At 47.3% G+C, this 20,090-nt stretch overlaps 1 protein-coding gene across 1 annotated transcript in view; it reads right to left on the reverse strand.

The window, feature by feature from the left end:
• Positions 1 to 761: 761 nt before the first annotated feature.
• Positions 762 to 20,090, reverse strand: part of ADAMTS15 (ADAM metallopeptidase with thrombospondin type 1 motif 15) — a 42,119-nt gene continuing 22,790 nt past the window's right edge. Inside the window, exons 3-8 of the mRNA XM_083714435.1 lie at positions 15,055 to 15,222; positions 11,271 to 11,554; positions 9,133 to 9,310; positions 7,625 to 7,806; positions 6,245 to 6,420; positions 762 to 5,000 (exon numbers count right to left, since the gene is read on the reverse strand). Of these exons, the coding sequence (XP_083570561.1) occupies positions 4,220 to 5,000; positions 6,245 to 6,420; positions 7,625 to 7,806; positions 9,133 to 9,310; positions 11,271 to 11,554; positions 15,055 to 15,222 (1,769 nt within the window). The 3' untranslated portion in view covers positions 762 to 4,219. The remainder of the gene's footprint in view (positions 5,001 to 6,244; positions 6,421 to 7,624; positions 7,807 to 9,132; positions 9,311 to 11,270; positions 11,555 to 15,054; positions 15,223 to 20,090) is intronic.

Genomic DNA, 20,090 nt, shown 5'->3' on the forward strand with positions numbered 1-20,090 from the left:
GGCGGGAAGGTAAATGGTGTTTCTGTGCGCTCTTGTTTCCGTCACAGTGTCCCATTGCGCCAGAAGCCGCATGACTCAGAAAAGCCTGTCTATGGACAATCTCTGGTTCCCTCGGCCTTTGACTGGACTTAACCATTCAGGGGTCCTTTACCTTTTTTTTTTTAGTGGTCCCCCATGGCCCAGACGCACAACCCATATCCACCGGAAGCCATGCACATTCAGTCTTGTGGGTCCAATTTAGTGCAACTCCCAGCCAGCTCAAGCTGTTGAACTTCCAGTGCCCACTGAAGACATATCTTATTCCACCAAACATTTTAACAAAAGTTACAGTGTTGGACTAGGATCTAGGTGAGACCAAGGTTCAAATCCTCACCCCCTTGGCCATGATGGTCACTGGCTGACCCAGGGCCAATCCTTGCCTCCCAGCCTTACCCTACCTCATAGGGTTGTTGTGGGGATTTAAAAGGGGGGGGGAGAAAACCATGTGCTGCACCTTGAACCCCTTGAAGGAAAAGGTGGGGTAGAAATGTAATGAATAAATAAATAACTGGGTCTGATTTTAGAGTTCTGACCGATTTTTACCTTTTCTGTAGTGCGTGTCATGCACACCACTTGTAGGGTATCAGAATATAAACAGTATAGATAAATAGAATACAAACCTTTTGAAATCTGAAAGTTCGTAATATAGATTATAGAAGATGCAATGTGCCCTTCAGTGATTATATGTGCACCAGGACCCAAAAAACTGTGCAACAGCCAGATTGTTTAAATACTTAACAGTTTTATTTTAGGTTTGCTATCCACACACAAACAGCAGAGACCAACACATAGTATACATGGTATACACAAAGCAGCCAGTACAATAGGCATTTCCATCCTTTTGCTGTATATCTTGCAAAAGAATCATATCTTTAACAAAAATCAAAAGCCCCTCCCTTCCCAAACACACTGCAATGGGCAAGGATGTCAGTGCTGCATAGTTGATGGAAACCAACCGTTTTGATAAAGGGAAGCCTCTGAAGCCATCAAAGGCTGGATTACTGGGCATGGCAGAAGACAACAGTTTAAAAAAAAAAACCCCAACACAAATTAAAATGCATTTTCAGAGAAGTCAGAAAGTCAGTTTGAAGTCTGTACAAGTCACAGATGTGATATCTGCATTACAGAATTAAGAGCACATCCTTCTGTCTCCCCCAGAGAGCTGTAGTTCTGCAAAAGGGTGAGATTTCTATTCGAGACTCCTCCACGCCAAACTACACCATTGCAAGTAAATTTGCAAGGTGTACTAACCCATCATACCATATGTAACTCTGCTACTCCTTTGTGGTTCTTTTCCTTACTCTTCACTGGCAGACAGGCAAGCAACTACTTGCAAGCCTGGTAAAACTGATATAAATGCAATGTACACCTGTGGTGTACGAAGACCTAAAGCCTAAGGTAAGGTACATGTGGCCTCTCAATGTTATTGGCCCCCTATCTGTGACTATCCTTGGCCACTGGCTAAGCTGGCTGGGACTGATAGAGTCCATCAACATCTGGAGTACTACAGGTTCCCCATCTCTGTCATCTAGAGCTGTACTAATATGTTTTGACAGGTGTAACTGGTTGCCCACAGGGACAGCCAGGTCTAGAATTTTGAGGGCCTAGCTCTAGAACTTTGGCCACATGGTGCTTTTAGAGAAGAATGTCAACTGAAACCATTTTGCCCCACCCAGTGACTTTCCCAATGTCCTCCATGTTGTAAATATATATATACCTGATACTTTCACAATTTTTTTCTTCTCAGCATCTATAGAAGAAAATAAATAAACCCAGAAGTTCTGATCCCATTCTCAAGTTCTTTGTCTATCGCTGCAGATCTCTTAGTTTCAATGGAACACACCAAGCGTGTGAGGACAAGCAGAATATCAGGCCCAGCGACCTGAATTCACAACCTCTCTTAATATATAATTCCATTTTACAACCTTGTAAACAATCGGTTAAGGAAGAAGTGGAAATGCCACTGTTTTTAGTCAACAGAAATCCCCATCCCCAAATACCATAGAATCAGCACCATTTTGAAATCAAGAGTGCCTCTATTTGCTACATGTGGCAGAGAAACAAACAAAGTGGAAGGGACTCTATCAAGATGATGAAGGGTATGGAAACGAAGCCTTATGAGGAACACTCCCATGAGGGAGTTGGGCATGTTTGACTTGGAGGTGACTGAGAGGTGATATGATAACCGTTTAGATATTTGAAGATGGCTGACTATCACATGGGAGAGGGAGCCAGCTAATTTTCTGCTGCTCCAGAGAGGAGGACCTGAACCAATTGATTCAAATGATAAGAAAGGTGATTCCAACTAAACCTCTGGTGCTAAGAGCTGTTCAGCAGTGGAATGGGCCACCTGGGAACATGGTGGATTCTCCTTCATTGAAGGTTCTTAAACAGAAGTGGAGGTGGGGCTATCTGTCAGGGATCCTTTCACTGTGGTTGCTGCATTGCAGCAGGCTGGACTAGATGAACCTTGGGGGTACCTTCCAACTCTACAATGCTATGAAAGCTATTGACCACCTTACATCCAATGAAAATAACTTGGAGAGAAAGGTGGTGTTGATTCACCCATTTGCAGACAGATGAAAAGGCACTAGCAGAGTTGAACTGAAGGGCGTAGGGGCACTAAGACATGGATGGGCAAAAGGCAGGTTGACTGGGAGATCTCTGGCTGATTTGCTGTTTAACAGCAGCAACAATTTTTTATTGGAGGGGGGGGGACGACTGCCATTCCCTAGAATTTCAAACCAGGGCTTCTCCCAGTCCAATTTGGAGTTGCCAGGGATTGAACCTGGGACCTTCCACATGCCAAGCAGATGCTCTACCACTAAGCTATGGCCTCTCGTCTCATGGTGGGAACAAGCATGCGATTCTCACTAAAAGGGAACAACCATAGCATTACTGCCTGGAGAGTTAAAGACGAAAACCTTAAGGTGCAATATCACACTAATAAGCTCCAGATATCAGAAGTGGAGTAATGGGGACCACCTCTTCAGTATATCCTTAGTATAATGGTTGACTTAGCCCCAGGCATCAAAGCAGCTGTAAATATCCACCTGACCGTATGATTTCCCCCTTCCCTGCAAATTGTTCAAGTAGCACACAAGGATGGCTGCAGGAAACTCAGTTTGGCCCTTAAAGATTTTTCATGCACAGTACAAAGTCAGCTTGGCAAATATCCAGAGCACTTCAGAGAAAGAGGCGTTCAGATTCACAGGTATTTTGCAGAGGCTTACTGCAATCTCTGGAAATACTCATAATACAGCAATGAATTTGGAAGAGGTGTGGCTTATGAATAACTCCTAAGAAGAGAAGAATCTGGGTTTTCTCACTCCATTGTGCATGTGTTGGAGAGATAAAATGCCCCCTCAAACTGCTATAGGGGTTGTTCCAAGGGAAATAGGCAACAAACAAATGGTTTACTTCAACCAAGAAAGACAAAAAAGAATAGAAAAAGAGGTCAAGCACCATTTAAACCTACACGTTTGGCCCGTAAACATAAACAGAAGTAAAGCAACCCATCCATCGTCAGCCCTGCACAGAAGCCGGAAAGTAACAAGGGGGTGGGAATTTCTAGAGACCCACAACGCATCAGGGCTGGTCGGCCTTGGAGGTACCTTACTGTACCGGTTGGAAAGCCTTGCATTTTGCTGTGGGTGCAATGGTAATCCCTTATGGTCCTTTAGAATGGGAGGGTGATGGGTCCCCAATAGGAGATGACCCCTTTGTATTTCGGAATAGGCTGGGGCCATGACTCTAAGGAACGGTCGCCATTGTCTCTGGTCCATCTTGGACGGCAATTTCTCTCAATCTCCGATCTTGCCTTTCTACTTCATGACTGCAGGTTGACCATGCGAGGCAGAGATTGGGTGGTTTGGCAGCTTCGAGGTAGTTGTTTATTCCTGCTTCACCACTGAGCGCCCAGATCGTCAAACCCTCCTACTCAGCCCCTTCTCATTGGCACTCTCCCTTGCTTGCTCTCATTCTCTCTCTCTTTCGGCCCATTCAGAATCCTTTAGTTCGTCCAAATGCACTATGTAACAGATCCCACTCCACTCAATCAACTCCCTTTTCCCTCCCCCCGGAGGCTATTTTTTTCTTTTTTTTACACTTTCAGCCACTTGATCATCAAGAGCCAGAATTATGCTCATTAGGCCTTGGTCAATACAAGGGTCCAGCCCGGTCAGCACGGCCTCAGGGTGCAAAAGTCCAGCTCCTGTGGCTTCTTCCTGAGGTTGCAGCGGTCGCGGGGCAGCAGGACGGCCCCCCTGCCCATGCACTTCAGCATGCGTCGCTTGAAACCCCGGCCACATGTTTTTGAGCACGGCGACCAGGAGGAGGCCTCCCACACCGGGCAGGGGTCCCCACATATCCTGATGTCAGTAGGCCGCTGAGTGGCATCACACGCAGACGCCGCCTGGCCAAGAGCATCGCGACACTGCACCATGCGCTTCTGCAGCCCATTGCCACAGGTGACCGAGCAGTCCTCCCAGCTGGTGGTGGCCCACTTGTAAGAGGGGCGTTTGTAATCCGGTCTGCCAGGATCAAGGCGGTTGGAGAGGGTGAGGATGCTGTTGGTGAGGACCGGCGGGCGCTTCCCATCTTTGCGGTATGAGGACTTGTCCTCCCTGCTTTCTTTGGGCAAGTAGAAAGAGTAGCGGACCCGAGGCGGGGTCATCTTCCCCACGGACAACACTTCCACCGTCAATGGTTCCTGGATGGGCATAAAGGCTTGGAGGCTCTCCACAGCTGTCCCGGTTCCACTGTAGCGCAACACGCTCCCCTTGACCATCAGGTCCCTCTCTACTGCCGAGACGATGAAATGCCCATTCAGGAGGTATTTGCCGTGCCCGTTTTTCACAGCCAGGTAGTTGTCATCACTGACCAAGCCCTTGTAGCCCCGCTGCCGGATGTCAATGCTGGAAGCTCCTGCTGGGATGAGCACCACAAAGTTGTAGCCATGCCTGGATGAGAAGGGGGGGGAGAGATTAGATGTGATACAAGTTAGCAAGTTCACACAGCATAGGGCTTGCATGGAGTGCAGAATTCAGTCTCAGAACATCTCAGGATGGAAGCTTTTGAGCCAGTTGGGCCCAGAATTAGCAACAGCATCCTCAAGCAGTTGATGGGAAGCCTACTGTGAGCCTTTGGAGTCAGAAGGGTGACACCACACATTTAGAGCACTATGATACTACTTTAAACAGTCATGGCTCCTTCCCACTCAAAGTATCCTGAGAACTGTCCTTAGTTAATGGTGCTGAGAGTTGTTCGGAGACCCCATCACAGAGCTGCCATTCCCAGAGTGGTTTAACAATCAATCCCTCTTTGCAGGGAACTCTGGGAACTGCAACTCTGGGAGGGAAATAGGGGTTTCATAACAATGCCTAGCAAACCACATCTTCCAGAATTCCCTGAGGGAAGCCATGATTGTTTAAAGTAGTATCATAGCACTTTAAATGTATGGTATGAATGTCATTCTAGGGCATTGCGGGAAATTTAAATGGAGGCTCACCTTCCAGTGCTAATCAGAGAGCCACAGCCTGCCCTCCAAGAGCCCCATAAGAGGGCATCAGCTGAAACTGGCTTTGAAACCAGCACTTCCCTTCTAAACTAGATGTCGATAGTCATTTTGCAACATAAATTGTGCCTTCTCTAAGAAAGCTTAAAATAAACATACAGAAGATGTCTTGAGCTGGGCAGCAATAGTAGCCAATGTGGCTTTGCAACTCCCACCATCCCTGACTGGATGCAGCTGCTGGGAGCCCAATAGCATCTCCCCACCACCCCCCACTCTAAATGTTGATACTTATTCTCCATTATTCAAATCCAGCCTTCTATGGTCTGAATCAGACATTTGTTGGGTGTAGTCAGTAATATCTACAGAAAGCCCCCCAGGATCTCAAGCAGGGCTCTTTCCCAACACTTTCCTACAGCTCAGGGGCAGAGCATCTGCTTTGCATGCAGAAGGTCTCAGATTCAATCCCTGGCATCTCTGGGTAGGGCTTGGAGAGCTGCTGCCAGTCAGTGTTGACATCCCTGAGCTAGATGGACCTATGGTGAGACGTGACATAAGGTGGTTTTCTACATTGCATGCCAGAGGTCTGACCTCAGACTTTCTGCACACAGACTGGGTGCTGCCTCACTTAGCTGTGTCTACATTCCTCTCCCTGGAAGCAGGCAGAGGTTTTTAAATAAGAAGCTCACTCACATGGGTTTGGTGAACAAGCCGGAGACCTTCTTGCAGGTCTTGTTGTCTCCACCACACACGCCGCATTTGTCATACTTCTTTTTGGAGCCCAGTCTCCCATCGCATCCAGCCTTGATACATTTGCCCTGGACGCACAGCGAAGTGGAATCTGGGGAACATGGCGTGCCATCCACCACCTGGGCAGATAAAAGTACACACTTATTCATGCAATGCACAGTTAAACTATGGAACTCATTGCCACAGGAGGCAGTGGTGGCCACCAACCTAGTGGCAGTTAAAAAAATGGATTAGACAAATGCATGGAGGAGAGGGCTAGGAATGCCTACTTGCCATGCTCTACCTCCTGGTTGGGGGCACCAATGCTTCTGAAGGCCAGTTGCTGGAAATCACAGGAGGGGAGAAAGCTCTTGTACTGTGGTCCTACATGTGGGTTTACCACAGACATCTGGTTGGAAGGCAGGTATGCTATTATACTCCCCTTGAAAGAATGGCACCATGACTAGAACTAGTCCTGAACAATAGCAGAGCCCAATGCACACTTGTACTGGAATGCAGAATGCCGATTTTCCACCCATGAAGATGGAATGGTTTGGGACACATCCTTTATGTTGTGTTTGCATCCCAGTACGGCTATACCAAATGTGTGGGGTTAAGGGCAAGTGAAGCATCACTAGGTTGCAGGTAAGGTAAAGGTAAAGGTAAAGGTACCCCTGACCATTAGGTCCAGTCGTGGACGACTCTGGGATTGCAGCGCTCATCTCGCTCCATAGGCCGAGGGAGCCAGCATTAGTCCACAGACAACTTCTGGGTCATATGGCCAGCACGACTAAGCTGCTTCTGGTGAACCAGAGCAGTACACGGAAATGCCGTTTACCTTCTCGCCGGAGTGGTACCGATTTATCTACTTGCACTTTGACATGCTTTTGAACTCCTAGGTGGGCAGGAGCTGGGACCAAACAACAGGAGCTCACCCCATCGCGGGGATTCGAACCGCCGACCTTCTGATCAGCAAGCGCTAGGCTCCATGGTTTAGACCACAGTGTATGATTCATGCAAATCCAGATTACGATCCACATCATTCAGGTGATTCCAGAACACCTCCATTTAGCTCAACGGGGGAAGTTTATTTATATTTCAAGTAACATTTAATCAAAACAACCTCATATGTTCTTTCTCTGACAACAGTTCTTTCCAGTTATTAATTCTCCTTGGTTCTTACTTGAAAGTGTGCAGAAACACATTATCGCTGATTAAATTTTGCACTGCATATCACTCCCCTTCCATCCCCGCTCAAGCCAACTCTGCAAACAGCCTTTGCCCTCACATCGGTCTTCCTCTCCCAATTTACCAAAGAGACCACGGTTTGGGATCCCAGCTCACCTTTGGAGCCAAGACGTAGAAGTACCCTGTTCCATTCGCTCTACAGATCAGCTTACACTTGTCGCGAGGAGACACTCCGGAATACTTGGGGACCCAAGAGACTGTGGCCGTGAGCCGGTTTGTGCTGTGGTTGTAGCCATTGAAAGCCTCGCACTGCTCTTCCCGAAAGCTCTTCCCGGGGACTGTGTGAAAACAATTTCATGCAGTTAAAAAAAGAAAAAGAAACAACCCTTTGGGGCTGATTCACACATGTAAACAAGTTATCAAGTTATGCCATCATGTAGCGACTCTCCACTGAGTGTCAGAGCCATCCCCAGTGTTTGATGTGCTATTTCACCTGCCATGTCTATTTCACACATGCTCATGATTGCAGACAGTGGTTGAGAAAACTCTTTGAGGCCTGTGGCCCTCCAGATGTGGTTGAACTACAATACCCATCATCTCTGGCTATTGCTATTGCTTGCTTGGGCTGATGGGAGCTGGAGTTGTCCAAAGGAACAAAGGAAGCTTGCCTTATATTAACTCAGACTGTTGGTCTATTGGGTTTAGTATTGCCTACACAGCTCTTTCAGGCAGAAGTGTTTCCAGCCCAGCCTGGAGTCTCCAGGGGTTGAACCTGGGTCCTTCTGCACGCAAAGGAGATGCTCCGTCACCTCCCTGCCCTTGATTTAGGGTCTCCTCCAAGTGACCATTGTTTTGAAGAAGGCAGGTCACTTTGCTGCATGCATTATATGATGCAGGTTACACTTGAAGGAGGGCCAAAGTCTCATAAAAGAAGCATGTTGTATAAATGAGTTTACATAGGGATAGCAGGGATACAAGAACCTGTTGCCCTCCAGGTGAAGTTGGATTCCAGCTCCCATCAGCCCCGGACAGCGTGGCCCAATGGTCAGAGTCTGGTATTTAAGGTACAGTTTGGAATGACTGCAGGGGACCAACAAAGTACTGAGTTTTGATATTGTTATAATTCAGCTACTATTAGGGGAATATTGGAAAACTAATAAAAAATTATTTGGAAAAAATAGCACTGAGTTTCATTTCCCATATATTTTTAATATGAGAAATCATATACTATATGTTCGCTTTTACTATATCCTGTTCTTGTAATTATTTCCCCCCAGTAGTCTGTCATCCAGGATTTGCCTGTCTCGTCATCTGCTTAGATTCATCGGTGCTTCAGCCTCAGATATTTATTAATTATTACTATTATTACTGAATCACTCTTCTTCAAACATAGTCCAGGGCAATGTACAACAAAATTAAATAAGTAATTAAAACAACTGCAAATTGAAAATATGCATATAGCAACAGTCACAAAAAGTTCAGTCCACACATTGCTGTCCAGTGACAGGCATTGTCAATCATCAGGTGGTGGTGGCAGCAGAAGCTGGTGCAGGTGGCAAGAAGATGCTCCGAAACCAATCACTGGCTCCACCCAAGCTGCAGCCTCAGATGGTCTCAGAGCATTCACTGGCTCTCAGCCAGGCCCACCCCTTTGCAAAGCTCACCTGAATCAGAGCAGGGGTCCAGACTGCAAGAGCGGTACTTCACTCTCACTCCTTCACAGTACTTCCCTTCGTTGGCAGGGGGCGGGTTGTTGCATTCCCGCTTTGCCAGCTGGACTCCTCCGCCACAGGTCCGAGAGCACTGGCCGTAGGGCGCCCATTTCCCCCAGTTGCCATCCACCTGCCAAGGCGCACCGCAGAGAGGCAGACGTGAAACCCACAGCCAACGCCACAGCTTAATTATATTCATCACATTTCTACTTAGGATTTATCACTAGCCTTGATAAAAACAACTACAACAACAGCATGAACTTTGTATGCCATGGTTTGCTCAAGGCATGTTAGGCAAGAAAAGGCTATCTTTTGAGCATGTGCAAAACACCCTTCTCTGTAGTCAGTAGCTTCAGTAATATTATCTCCTGCTCTACAAGTAAAGGACAAGAGAGAGAAGCCAGCAAGCAATTAATCAAATCAGTTGTGCATGCAGTGCCCAACAATTCAGTCTTGCATTGTATTGATGGGTAACCTGTGGCCCCATTCAGATGTCAGACTCCAACTCCCAACAGACGCAGCCAACACAACCAATGACCAGGGGATGATGGGAGTTGTAGTCTAGCAACACCTGGAGAGCCACAAGTTCCCCATCCCTGGTCCAGATATGGCCACACTTGTGGATGACATGACATGCAGTGCTATTTTTCTTGAAAAAGAGGTGCCAGAACTCATCATGAACACCTGACAGGTGCTGGAACTGAGTGAAAAGGCCCTGATGACATGCAATTATGAAAATTCATTATGTAATTAAATCAATATGTAATTAATGTAAACCCTTGCGGTAGGCTTAAATAGTACTCTGGTACTCTGGATGATGGTGGTGGTGCAATCATTGTACAGTGGTACCTTGGCTTACGAACTTAATCCATTCCGGAAGTCCGTTCTTAAATCAAACCGTTCTTAAACCAAGGCGTGCTTTCCCATAGCAGCGGGAGACTCAATTTACAAATGGAACACACTCAACAGGAAGCAGAACATGTTCTGCTTCCAAGGCAAAGTTCACAAACCAAAATACCTACTTCCGGGTTTGCAGTGTTCTTAATCCAAGTTGTTCATAAACCAAGCTGTTCTTAAACCAAGTACCACTGTAAAAGTCTGTAGATGGCAAGCATCCTCTCCAGTAGTACCCCTTCTTCCTCACACAAGAGGCAATGCCTCTTCTGATGCCTGCCTGCTAAGGCACAAGCATGCAACTCTGCTTTCTGCTCGGAAGCTGTTTTTATTCCAATGCAAATGTGACCAATTGATCCATCAACCAATCTGCTTCAACCTTAATTGTGTGCCCCTCCAACAAAAATAAGGCACATGCAACGTGGAGCAAGGATAGTGATCAGCACTGCACAAATTGCAATCTGCTCTCGCTGCTAAGCATCCCAAACATACAATGGCAAAAAAAAAAAAAAAATCAGTGGAAAGAAAAGGGATAGGTTTCTAGCATCACTACCTCTGGGGAACCCCTTCATGCAGAACTCGTGAACTCCTTGATTCTGTGCAAGCATGCAGTTAATACTGGGTGGAGAATTCAGCGCTTTGAGAAGCTCAGCTTTTAGGGTTTGTTTGGTTTTGTTTGTTTGTATGTTTAAAGCAAGTTTCTAGCTGTTACGCCTGTAAAAGAGGAAGTGTGTCAGTGATGGCCAGTGAAATCTCAGAAGGCTGTCAAAGATTCAAATTCTCTAAAGCCCTCGGCTTAGTCAATGGAAGAGGTTAAGATGCGTTTCACACATCTGTTTCATTTACATGATTTAGAGCTTTGTAACGCATAAGTCTAGACCAGAGGTCAGCAAACTTTTTCAGCAGGGGGCCGGTCCACTGTCCCTCAGACCTTGTGGGGGGGCGGACTATATTTTGAAGGGAAAAAATGAATTCCTATGCCCCGTAAATAACCTAGAGATGCATTTCAAATAAAAAGGACACATTCTACTCATGTAAAAACACACTGATTCCCGGACCATCCATGGGCCGGATTAAGATGGCAATTGGGCCAGATCCGGCCCCCGGGCCTTAGTTTGCTTACCCATGGTTTAGACCTCCACAGATATCAGCCCTCCCCAAGCCACATCCTCAGTACGGAGCCAACAGGTACTCACCCGGTACTTACTGATGTTATGCCTCTCGACACAGACACCCTTCAGGCAGAACCTCCCTTCTCCACAGCTGGTGCCATCCGCCCAAGGGAAATGGCGTGTCTGGCACATGATGTGTCCCCGTGCCTTCCCTGTGCACCACAGCTTGGTGCAGTACTGCATGTATGGGCAGGGCTTGGAGCCCATGCCAAAGGCCAGCTCACACTGCTGGTTGAGGTTGTAGTTGGAACCAGGGAGGTCTTCAGGCAGTGGGATGGGCTTGGTGGGTTCATCCAAGAGGCAGTCGCCTGGAAGAGGGAGGGAGAGGAGGGGAACGGGGAGGAAGTCAGCAAAAGAGAGACTTCATAGATTTTGACAGCTTCCCCAAGCAAGTAAGTTGCCACATTCCTAAACAGTCTAGCTTTCTGCCGAACTCTGCTTACGCGTACACACAGCTCTACTGGATGTGTGTCGCAGATGTCGTACAGAACGGCTCCCAGAGGGACTGTAAAGAAGATCAGATGCACTTTCAACATGATCATGAGACCTGTGGATATATGGCGGTATATAAATTCAACAAATAATGACAATGTTGATGATGATCAAGGGCTCTGCTAGTGTGGTGTAGTGGTTAAGAGCGGTAGTCTCGTAATCTGGGGAACCGGGTTCGCGTCTCCGCTCCTCCACATGCAGCTGCTGGGTGACCTTGGGCCAGTCACACTTCTTTGAAGTCTCTCAGCCCCAGTCACCTCACAGAGTGTTTGTTGTGGGGGAGGAAGGGAAAGGAAAATGTTAGCCACTTTGAGACTCCTTCAGGTAGGATATCAAATCCAAACTCTTCTATACTGCCTTGGTCAGAATACCTGAACACCTGAAATACTATGTTCTGTTCTGGCACCACAGTTTAAGAAGGATGTTGACAAGCTGAAAGCTGTGCAGAGGAGGGTGACCAAGATGGTCAAGGGTCTGGAAACCAAGCCTGATGAGGAACATTTGAGGGAATTGGGTATGTTTAGCCTGGATGAGAGGAGAAATGCATAGGCATATTCCGATATCTCAAAGGCTGTCACATGGAGGATGAAGCAAGCTTGTTTTCTCCTGCTCTGGAGGCTAGGACCTGAAGCAATGTATTGAAGTTAAAAGAAGGGAGATTCTGGCTAAACATCAGGAAGAGCTTTCTGACAGAAAGAGCTTGGAGGCTGATAAGCAGAGGGTCTCTTCCAACTCTGCAATTCTATGAAAAGAAGCCAGTGAGACATTCAAGACCAATGAATGTAAGTCAAAGGCTTCGTATCCAAATATGGTAGGAGTGGCTCATCTGTGGCCCTCCAGATGCTGTTGGACTCCAACTCCCATCAACCCCAGCCAGCCTGTCCAGTGGCCACAAGTGGTGGGAATTGCATCTGGAGGTTCCCCAGCTCTGCTCTGTGGGTGTTGTTCCAGGATGTGGTTTGAAGTCACATGACACTAAGGCAGAGGTTCCCTCATGAGGAACCACCTGAGAACTCTAGGTACCTCTCCTTGAATTCCATTAAAGATGAGCTACAAAGGAAATAAATCAAGTGCATTTTAAAGGTGACAATCCATATGGAACTTGCAGTCTCGGTCAAGGGAACTCTGCCCTAAATTGCAATACTAACTCAAATAAATAGATTGCTCAATCCAGAGACGGCCAGTTCCATCTTGGGATGAGTCTGTTTCTAAAAAAAATTTCCCTGATTTGTTTTTATTTTTTTTAAATGGCAAACCTCGCATCATCAAGAAGAAGTTTTGGGATTGTATGTCTCTCTGATGCAACAAAATCTCATGTTTTGAATCATCATCTACAAAATGGAGATGGTACAGACCTCGAAGGACTATACCATCTTACACCTACAAACATGAATTGGAGATGGCAGAAAAAGAGTCAGGGGAGCCAGCTCCCCACTCCCACTCACATGCACAGTCGCCAAAGGCCAGACTGAGTTTCGTAAGGACAAGCCCAGCAAGGCCTTCCGTCCAGGAACAGGTAGGACCTTCCTTTACTGCAGCACTTTCAACCAACTGGGTCTGCTAATACGCTTTCCCCCATCTACTGATTGCTTACTTGTCCATTTTACTTTTATAACATTTAAAAAAAAAAATAGATTATTATTTGCAGTAGAGTGGTACCAGTAGAGTTGACACCCCCTGGGGGTGGTGGGATTACCTAGGGGTGTTCTAAGAGGCAAGGGGAGGTCAGGGGGCACTGGAGGTGCAAATGACTACAATGGTACCTTGGGTTACATACACTTCAGGTTACATACGCTTCAGATTACAGACTCCGCTAACCCAGAAATAGTACCTCAGGTTTAGAACTTTGCTTCAGGATGAGAACAGAAATCGTGCGGCAGCAGCAGGAGGCCCCATTAGCTAAAGTGGTGCTTCAAGTTAAGAACAGTTTCAGGTTAAGAACGGACCTCTGGAACGAATTAAGTTCTTAACCCGAGGTACCACTGTATTATATAGTATACTGCTTTGGACATCTGTATTGGAAGGGGATGTAAAAATCTCACGAATTAAATTAATGTAGGAAGGCTTCAAAAACCAGTGAAGTAGAGCTGTCGTAACACAATTCGGGGGGTAGGGCATAACACAGCTGTTTCAAGCAGCATACAGGTTTTGCATTTTTAAAGACTTGCAGCCCTCCCGGTATAAATTGTTTAACAAAACCAGAGGAGCAGGCCAAGTCATCTGGGTCAGTTCTTGATGACTCCAACCTTGGAGGCAGTTGGACTGAAGCCTCTCTGACATCCCTGGTTCTCTAGGCCCATCATTTGCTGAGGCCTCATGCCTCACACTCATTAAAAGCAGAGCCACACCACCATTTTGACCGTACAATAACATGGTAGTGATGTACAGAACTCACTGGAGAAGTTCCCCTAGCCTTGATAAAAGGTTTTGATTGACCGGCAATGTCTCAAATGTTTTTTCTCAAGCAAGAACCTTCAGATTCACTTTAGGCAAAATCCTTTGGCAATTCTAAGCCCAGGTCCCAGCAACTTTGCTCAACAAATAAAGGCTTCCTTCACCAGCTCTGAGATTCCCAGCAGTGCTGGCAAGGAACAAAGGATGGCACGCAAAGTGTACAGTTTGACCAACAATACACATTCATATTTTCTGTGGGCCAAAGTCTGTAGAGATCTGCAGAACCCCTCTGGGAAATTTTGTTTGTCTTACTGAAATGGTTGGGTGCTCCAACTGAGCAGGAGACTCCAAAATCCATTGGGGGCTTTACTTGAGAATGAACCTCCAATATCCACCTCAAAATTACACTTTGGGCAAAATTCAGCGGCAGCTCTATAGAAAGGTGGTGCCTTATATGTCAATCTTCCCGGCAGCTTCTGGCCAAACGGTGGTCTGGAGGCAGGAGGCAGAGAGAGACTTGCACTCATATCAAATGCCATGACTGGATGACAACCAAGAGGCTGGTAGGACTCAGTTCACTAGTGGTGGAACAAATGCTGCACTCGGAGGCCTCCATATGTTTTCTCTTCATAAGCTCCAGCCTTCATCATTGCCAGGGAGAAGAATGGGAACTGCGGAGCAGAAGCTTTGGCCTAACCAATCTCCTTGGTCTTCCAGACATGCCTTTCCACTGCTATCCTTCAGGCCTGGAACTATTTAGCATTCACTGCTATGGACGCCCAGCAAATTTCAAAGTAAGGTACCTCCTAATTCTGGCTAGCTTTGAAAACAAAGCAATACACAGGGTGGAACCCAGTCCTGGCACCCAAATGCCTCCTTCACTCGCCCCTTTTCACCTACCTACTCCCTATCCCCTGCTCACCATGTCCGCTGTCCAGGAAGTCGGTGATGATGGCAGCGCTGCAAGCCGACCAAGGGCTGATGCGGTCAATCTGGATAAGAGTGGGCGACATCATGTGGTTGGTCCTCAGCCTTCCAAAGACCTCCTCACAGACCTTCACGTTGTCATGGGGCATGTTGAACACGTGTCCTAGAAGGAGAAACAGTTGTCATTTGAAAACCACAGAGAGTATCTCCAGCAGCCTTTGGGCAACAAAGTTCACAGTTAACCAAGGTGTCCAACCAGTCACCTCTCCAGTGATTTCATGGGGGGCTGAGTGTGTAATCTAAATTATTTGGTCAGCCATAGGGATGGAAGCATCTGGCGATTTCAGTTCTCTCCGTTTCTCATGTTTCCGTTCTTAAATTCCCACGCTTCTACGGCAAGTTGCATTTTTTTAAACTTAAAAAAAAATATTACATTTTAGTGCAAATGTCTCCTAATAAAAATTTATTTATTTATTTATTTAAAATGTCAAAGTGGGGTACAGCATGTTAAAATCAATCAATCAATAAAACTTTAGCCAGGTGATGTTCCTCCAACCTCATGAGGAGCCTCTTCAGTGGGGCTGGTGAGTGTGGGCCCAGCCCCCTAGGTCAGGAGGAAAGACCTTTGCAGGGAATGGCCTTCACTCCTCACAGCTGGGCAATGTTCCTCCGGCCTCAAACATATTTGTGTATGCAATTTTGAACATATTTTGCCTGCATTTTTGCATGCTATTTTCACTAATATATTCCTATTTATGCACACTTCCTTGAAATATATGCATTTTTGTAAACACTGTTTGGTTGGGGAACTGCATCATAAAATCCAGACGAGTGCATATTTTAAAGGATGTCTGTGTTTCGGTTTTCATAATGTTTCAGAGCATGTGGACTGAATAGATTTGGCTTCAAATGCAAACTGTATCAATTATTCCCCCATCCCTAGTCAGTCACCAAAGTCCATACAGAAATTCTCTGTGGGTTTGCACTTCAGATTGATGATAGCAGACATTGGAGAGGCACCCAGCACATTCCAAGGCCACTGCCACCCTAAACCCAGGAGTGGAAGGAGACCAAGTCATTGACACAGCATCTTCCAGGGGCATTATTTGCAAAGAAGATATGGCTGTCATGGCAGCAAAAAGCCTTTAGGAAAAGAAACAGGGAGGATAAATGCCTCATCAGTTTCTCCTCATATAATGCTTTTCACTAATGTGTGCATGCATATGGACACTCTACAGCAATATATGCATTTTGAATGTATTGTTTTCCTGGCAAGTTGCATTGCAAAATTCAGAGAAGTGCAAATGTCAAAGGATGGCTCTGTTTTGGTTTGTGTATGGATTGGGACAATGCAGATCAGGTAGGGTCATCTTTTGCTTGGAGCTGAATCCAATTTCTCTCCAGCCTGACCAAAGGTGGGTCACAACAGCAGCCCTATAACCATAAAGATAGACGGTAAGGAATTAAGAAGTGGGTCCCCAAACACATGCACGGGCAAAAGGGGGGTCCTGGGTCTGCGAAGGTTGATCACAATTAAACTACACTAGTCTACACTGTGGGATATTTACACTGCAGTCAAACCAACAATGGATGTTTGCTAGATAGGCACATGATAGGAATGAAACTCAGAGTTTTCCTGTAAGTCTGCTAGAGAGGACTCTGAGAGCCACTCTCACTGTGCCCTGACAGCCACATATTAAAGGTAAAGGGACCCCTGACCATTAGGTCTAGTCGTGGCCGACTCTGGGGTTGCAGCGCTCATCTCACTTTATTGGCCGAGGGAGCCGGCGTACAGCTTCCGGGTCATGTGGCCAGCATGACTAAACTGCTTCTGGCGAACCAGAGCAATGCACGGAAACACTGTTTACCTTCCCGCCGGAGCGGTACCTATTTATCTACTTGCACTTTGATGTGCTTTCGAACTGCTAGGTTGGCAGGAGCAGGGACCGAGCAATGGGAGCTCACCCCGTTGTGGGGATTCGAACCACCGACCTTCTGATCGGCAAGTCCTAGGTTCTGTGGTTTAACCCACAGCATCACCTGCTTCCCTAGCCACATATTACACATCATGCAGGGGTCTCTGCCAACCCTACTGGAAATTGCCCCTGGCACCTTCTGCATGCAAGGCTGATGCTGTACCATTGAGCTATGATCCTTAGACACGAGAGATGCCAGAAAGCCACTGCCCATCATGGTAAACAATACTAGGCTAATATAACGTTCAGAACAAGGCAGCTTCAGGTGTTCATTGACATTCCTTGAAGCTTCCCATCACACACCCCAGATCAGATTTCCCCAAGCCTGTCCGGGATGCTCATTGCACAACCCCTTTTGACTTGCATCTTGCGGCAGATGCCTGCACAATGTCTGGTCAAACACAGCTCATCAACAGCGTACTGCGGCCCACGAGGGGCTTGATAAACCTCTTCTGCGTGGGCTAGCAGAAAACAGTCTGAAGAGCAGCGCCAATGGCTTGGCAGGCCCCTGAACACACAGCTGGTAGACTGTGGCTTGGCCTGGTGGGTCACAAGTGGTGTCTTCGCTTCTTCCGTCACCCTCCCTGCATAATCCATAAAAGAGGCATCTCGGTCGCTCCTGGGACTCCCGGCTCTCTGCAAAAGCCTGCAAGTAAAACCTTTGCTCCGTTGGATCCGCTTCCTGGCCCTGCGTTGTTTCTCGCTTCTCGCTTTCTAATCAGATTGCCCCCCAAAGGCAGGGGGAAAGCTACACCAGATGTGTGTAACCCTGCCAGGGTCGAGCCTGCAAGCCAGCCACATCCTGGCCAAGGTTCACACCATCTGCTTTGTGTGTGGACACTCGCCCTTGCAGAAAGCAGGAGGAGGAAACCTGAGAATCCGAGGGAGGAGAGGGGGAGACAAGAAATGATTTCCTCCTTCCAACTCCCCAGCTACCCGGAGAGGAAGGTCCTGCCACAACTGCCCATTTCCCCTGGACGTCTGAAAGCAGATGCCTCCTATGATTGGGAAAGCTGTTAAAATCAGGGCTACGTGTTTTGTTTTGCTTAAAAGAAAAACCCACAAACCCCTCTAAATCTGACACTTGCCAAAACCTTAACATTAAAACCAGGCAGCAAACTTGAAATGTGAAGATTTGATTCATCCTGCAGGCACCTGCATCCCTGGGCATCTGTGTTAAACATACAAATATGTTCATGGGGAAGGACCAGAACTCAGTGGCAGAGCATCTGCTGGGCATGCTTAAGGTTCCAGGTTTGGTCCTCAGTGGCACCTCCAGGTAAAGGTGGGAGAGACTCCCCTGCTTGAAGAGCTGCTTGCAATACTAAGCTAGATGGACCAATAGTCTGACTCGGTATAAGGCAGATTCCTGTGCCTTACTGGACCAGCACCCTGTTTTCTGCAGTAGGTGAATTGATGGCTTTGGGAACACCATGAGCAGGGCCTGAAGGCAATAGCCCCTTCCTGTTGTCAGTGGCATAACACAGGTTGCCAGTGCCAGGGGCATGGCAGGGGTGGGTAGCAGGGAACAAAACAGAGCACGCATGTGCATTCAACTGCGCATCACCCGGGAGATTGCAGCCACAGAGATAAGAAAAGAAGAGTAATTCTGTTGTCTAGGGAGATCACTTGCTGGTTCACTGGTTTTCAACGGAGTTCTTGAAGTGCACAGCTGTACTGAGGCAGCACCGGCTGATGAAATTGTGCACCCCTAAGAATTTTGTGCCTGGGGCAACCGCTCTTGTGTCCCCTCACTATGTCACTGCCTGCTGTTGCTCCCCATCAACTGATATTCTGTGGCCCCTGATCTGGGAGGATTGCATACTGCCATCATGGCAAGCAGCCATTGGCAGGCTTTCCCTCCATGATTTTCCTCCCTAATCCCTCTTTTAAGCCACCCAGACAACTGGGCATCACCACCCACAACCTTGTGGGCAGCAGATTCCACAAATGAGTTATGCACTGTAGTGGGAAGATGAACTTCCTTTTGCCTGCTTCTGCATCTCCTGCTGTTCAGCTTTATTAGGTGACTCCCAGTTCTAGCATTCTGAGAGAGGGAGGAAAACTGCCTCTCAGTCCTCCACACTAGAGATAGGGAACCCTTTTTCAGCCCCTGAGGGTCACAACCCCTCATGGGGAAACTTCCAAGGACCACATGCCCTTGGATGACCACCAACCTGGGTAGATTTAAGAGAGAATTGGACAAATTAATGGAGGAGAAGAGGGCTATTGATGATTACTAGCCACTATGGCTGTGTCCTGCCTCTACAGTTGGAGAAAGCAAAGCTTCTGTGTACTTGCTGCTGGAAACCACAGGAGAGTTCTCTTGTGCTCAGGTCCTGCTTGTGGGTTTCCCTTTATGGTATCTGGTTGGCCACTGTGAGAAACAGGCTACTATTATACGTAGATGGGTCACTGGCCTGAACCAGCCCAGGCTCTTCTTATGCCCATGGTGTCCAGAGACAAAAATGGGCAGGGCAATAGATGTGGCTTTTCCCCTTTGTACAATATGCTCCAGTATGCACAAGAAACTGAGGTTTCTATAGAGAAAACAATCAGGCAATGTGACTTCATGCATCCAGGCTTCCAGCAGGAGCATCACTTCCACTTATCAGAACAGAGCAGGGTGGTGAGATCCAGGCAATGAAGTGTGCCACTCCATCCTGACTGCCACCCTGCCCCATCCCATCCTGGTGAGTATCAGCACTGCTGCTTCAGGGAGGCTGGCTCTGTCACGGCATCATGCCAGCCGCTCCTGATCCTCAGACATGTCTCTCCATCCTCCATCGAGGCAACAAAGAGGCGTTATCACCAGCCAGGTGCTGTTAAGAATACAAGAAGAGCCTGCTGGATCGGACCAATGGCCCTTCTCTAGGTGTGGCTCAGAGACAGTCCCAAGACCAGGTGGAGAAGCCTGGAGGGCCCACATCCAAATCCCTGCTCTAAACCATACATAATTTTATAAACTTTGATACAACCCACGGCCGGGAGGCAACCTGAACCGGGGGCTGCTCATTTGCACAGCTGAACGTGTGTGAAGCAGCCCATTCCCACC

This window comes from Podarcis gaigeae, assembly GCF_964106915.1.
Source record: "Podarcis gaigeae genome assembly, chromosome: 15".
Classification (NCBI taxonomy): Eukaryota; Metazoa; Chordata; class Lepidosauria; order Squamata; family Lacertidae; genus Podarcis; species Podarcis gaigeae.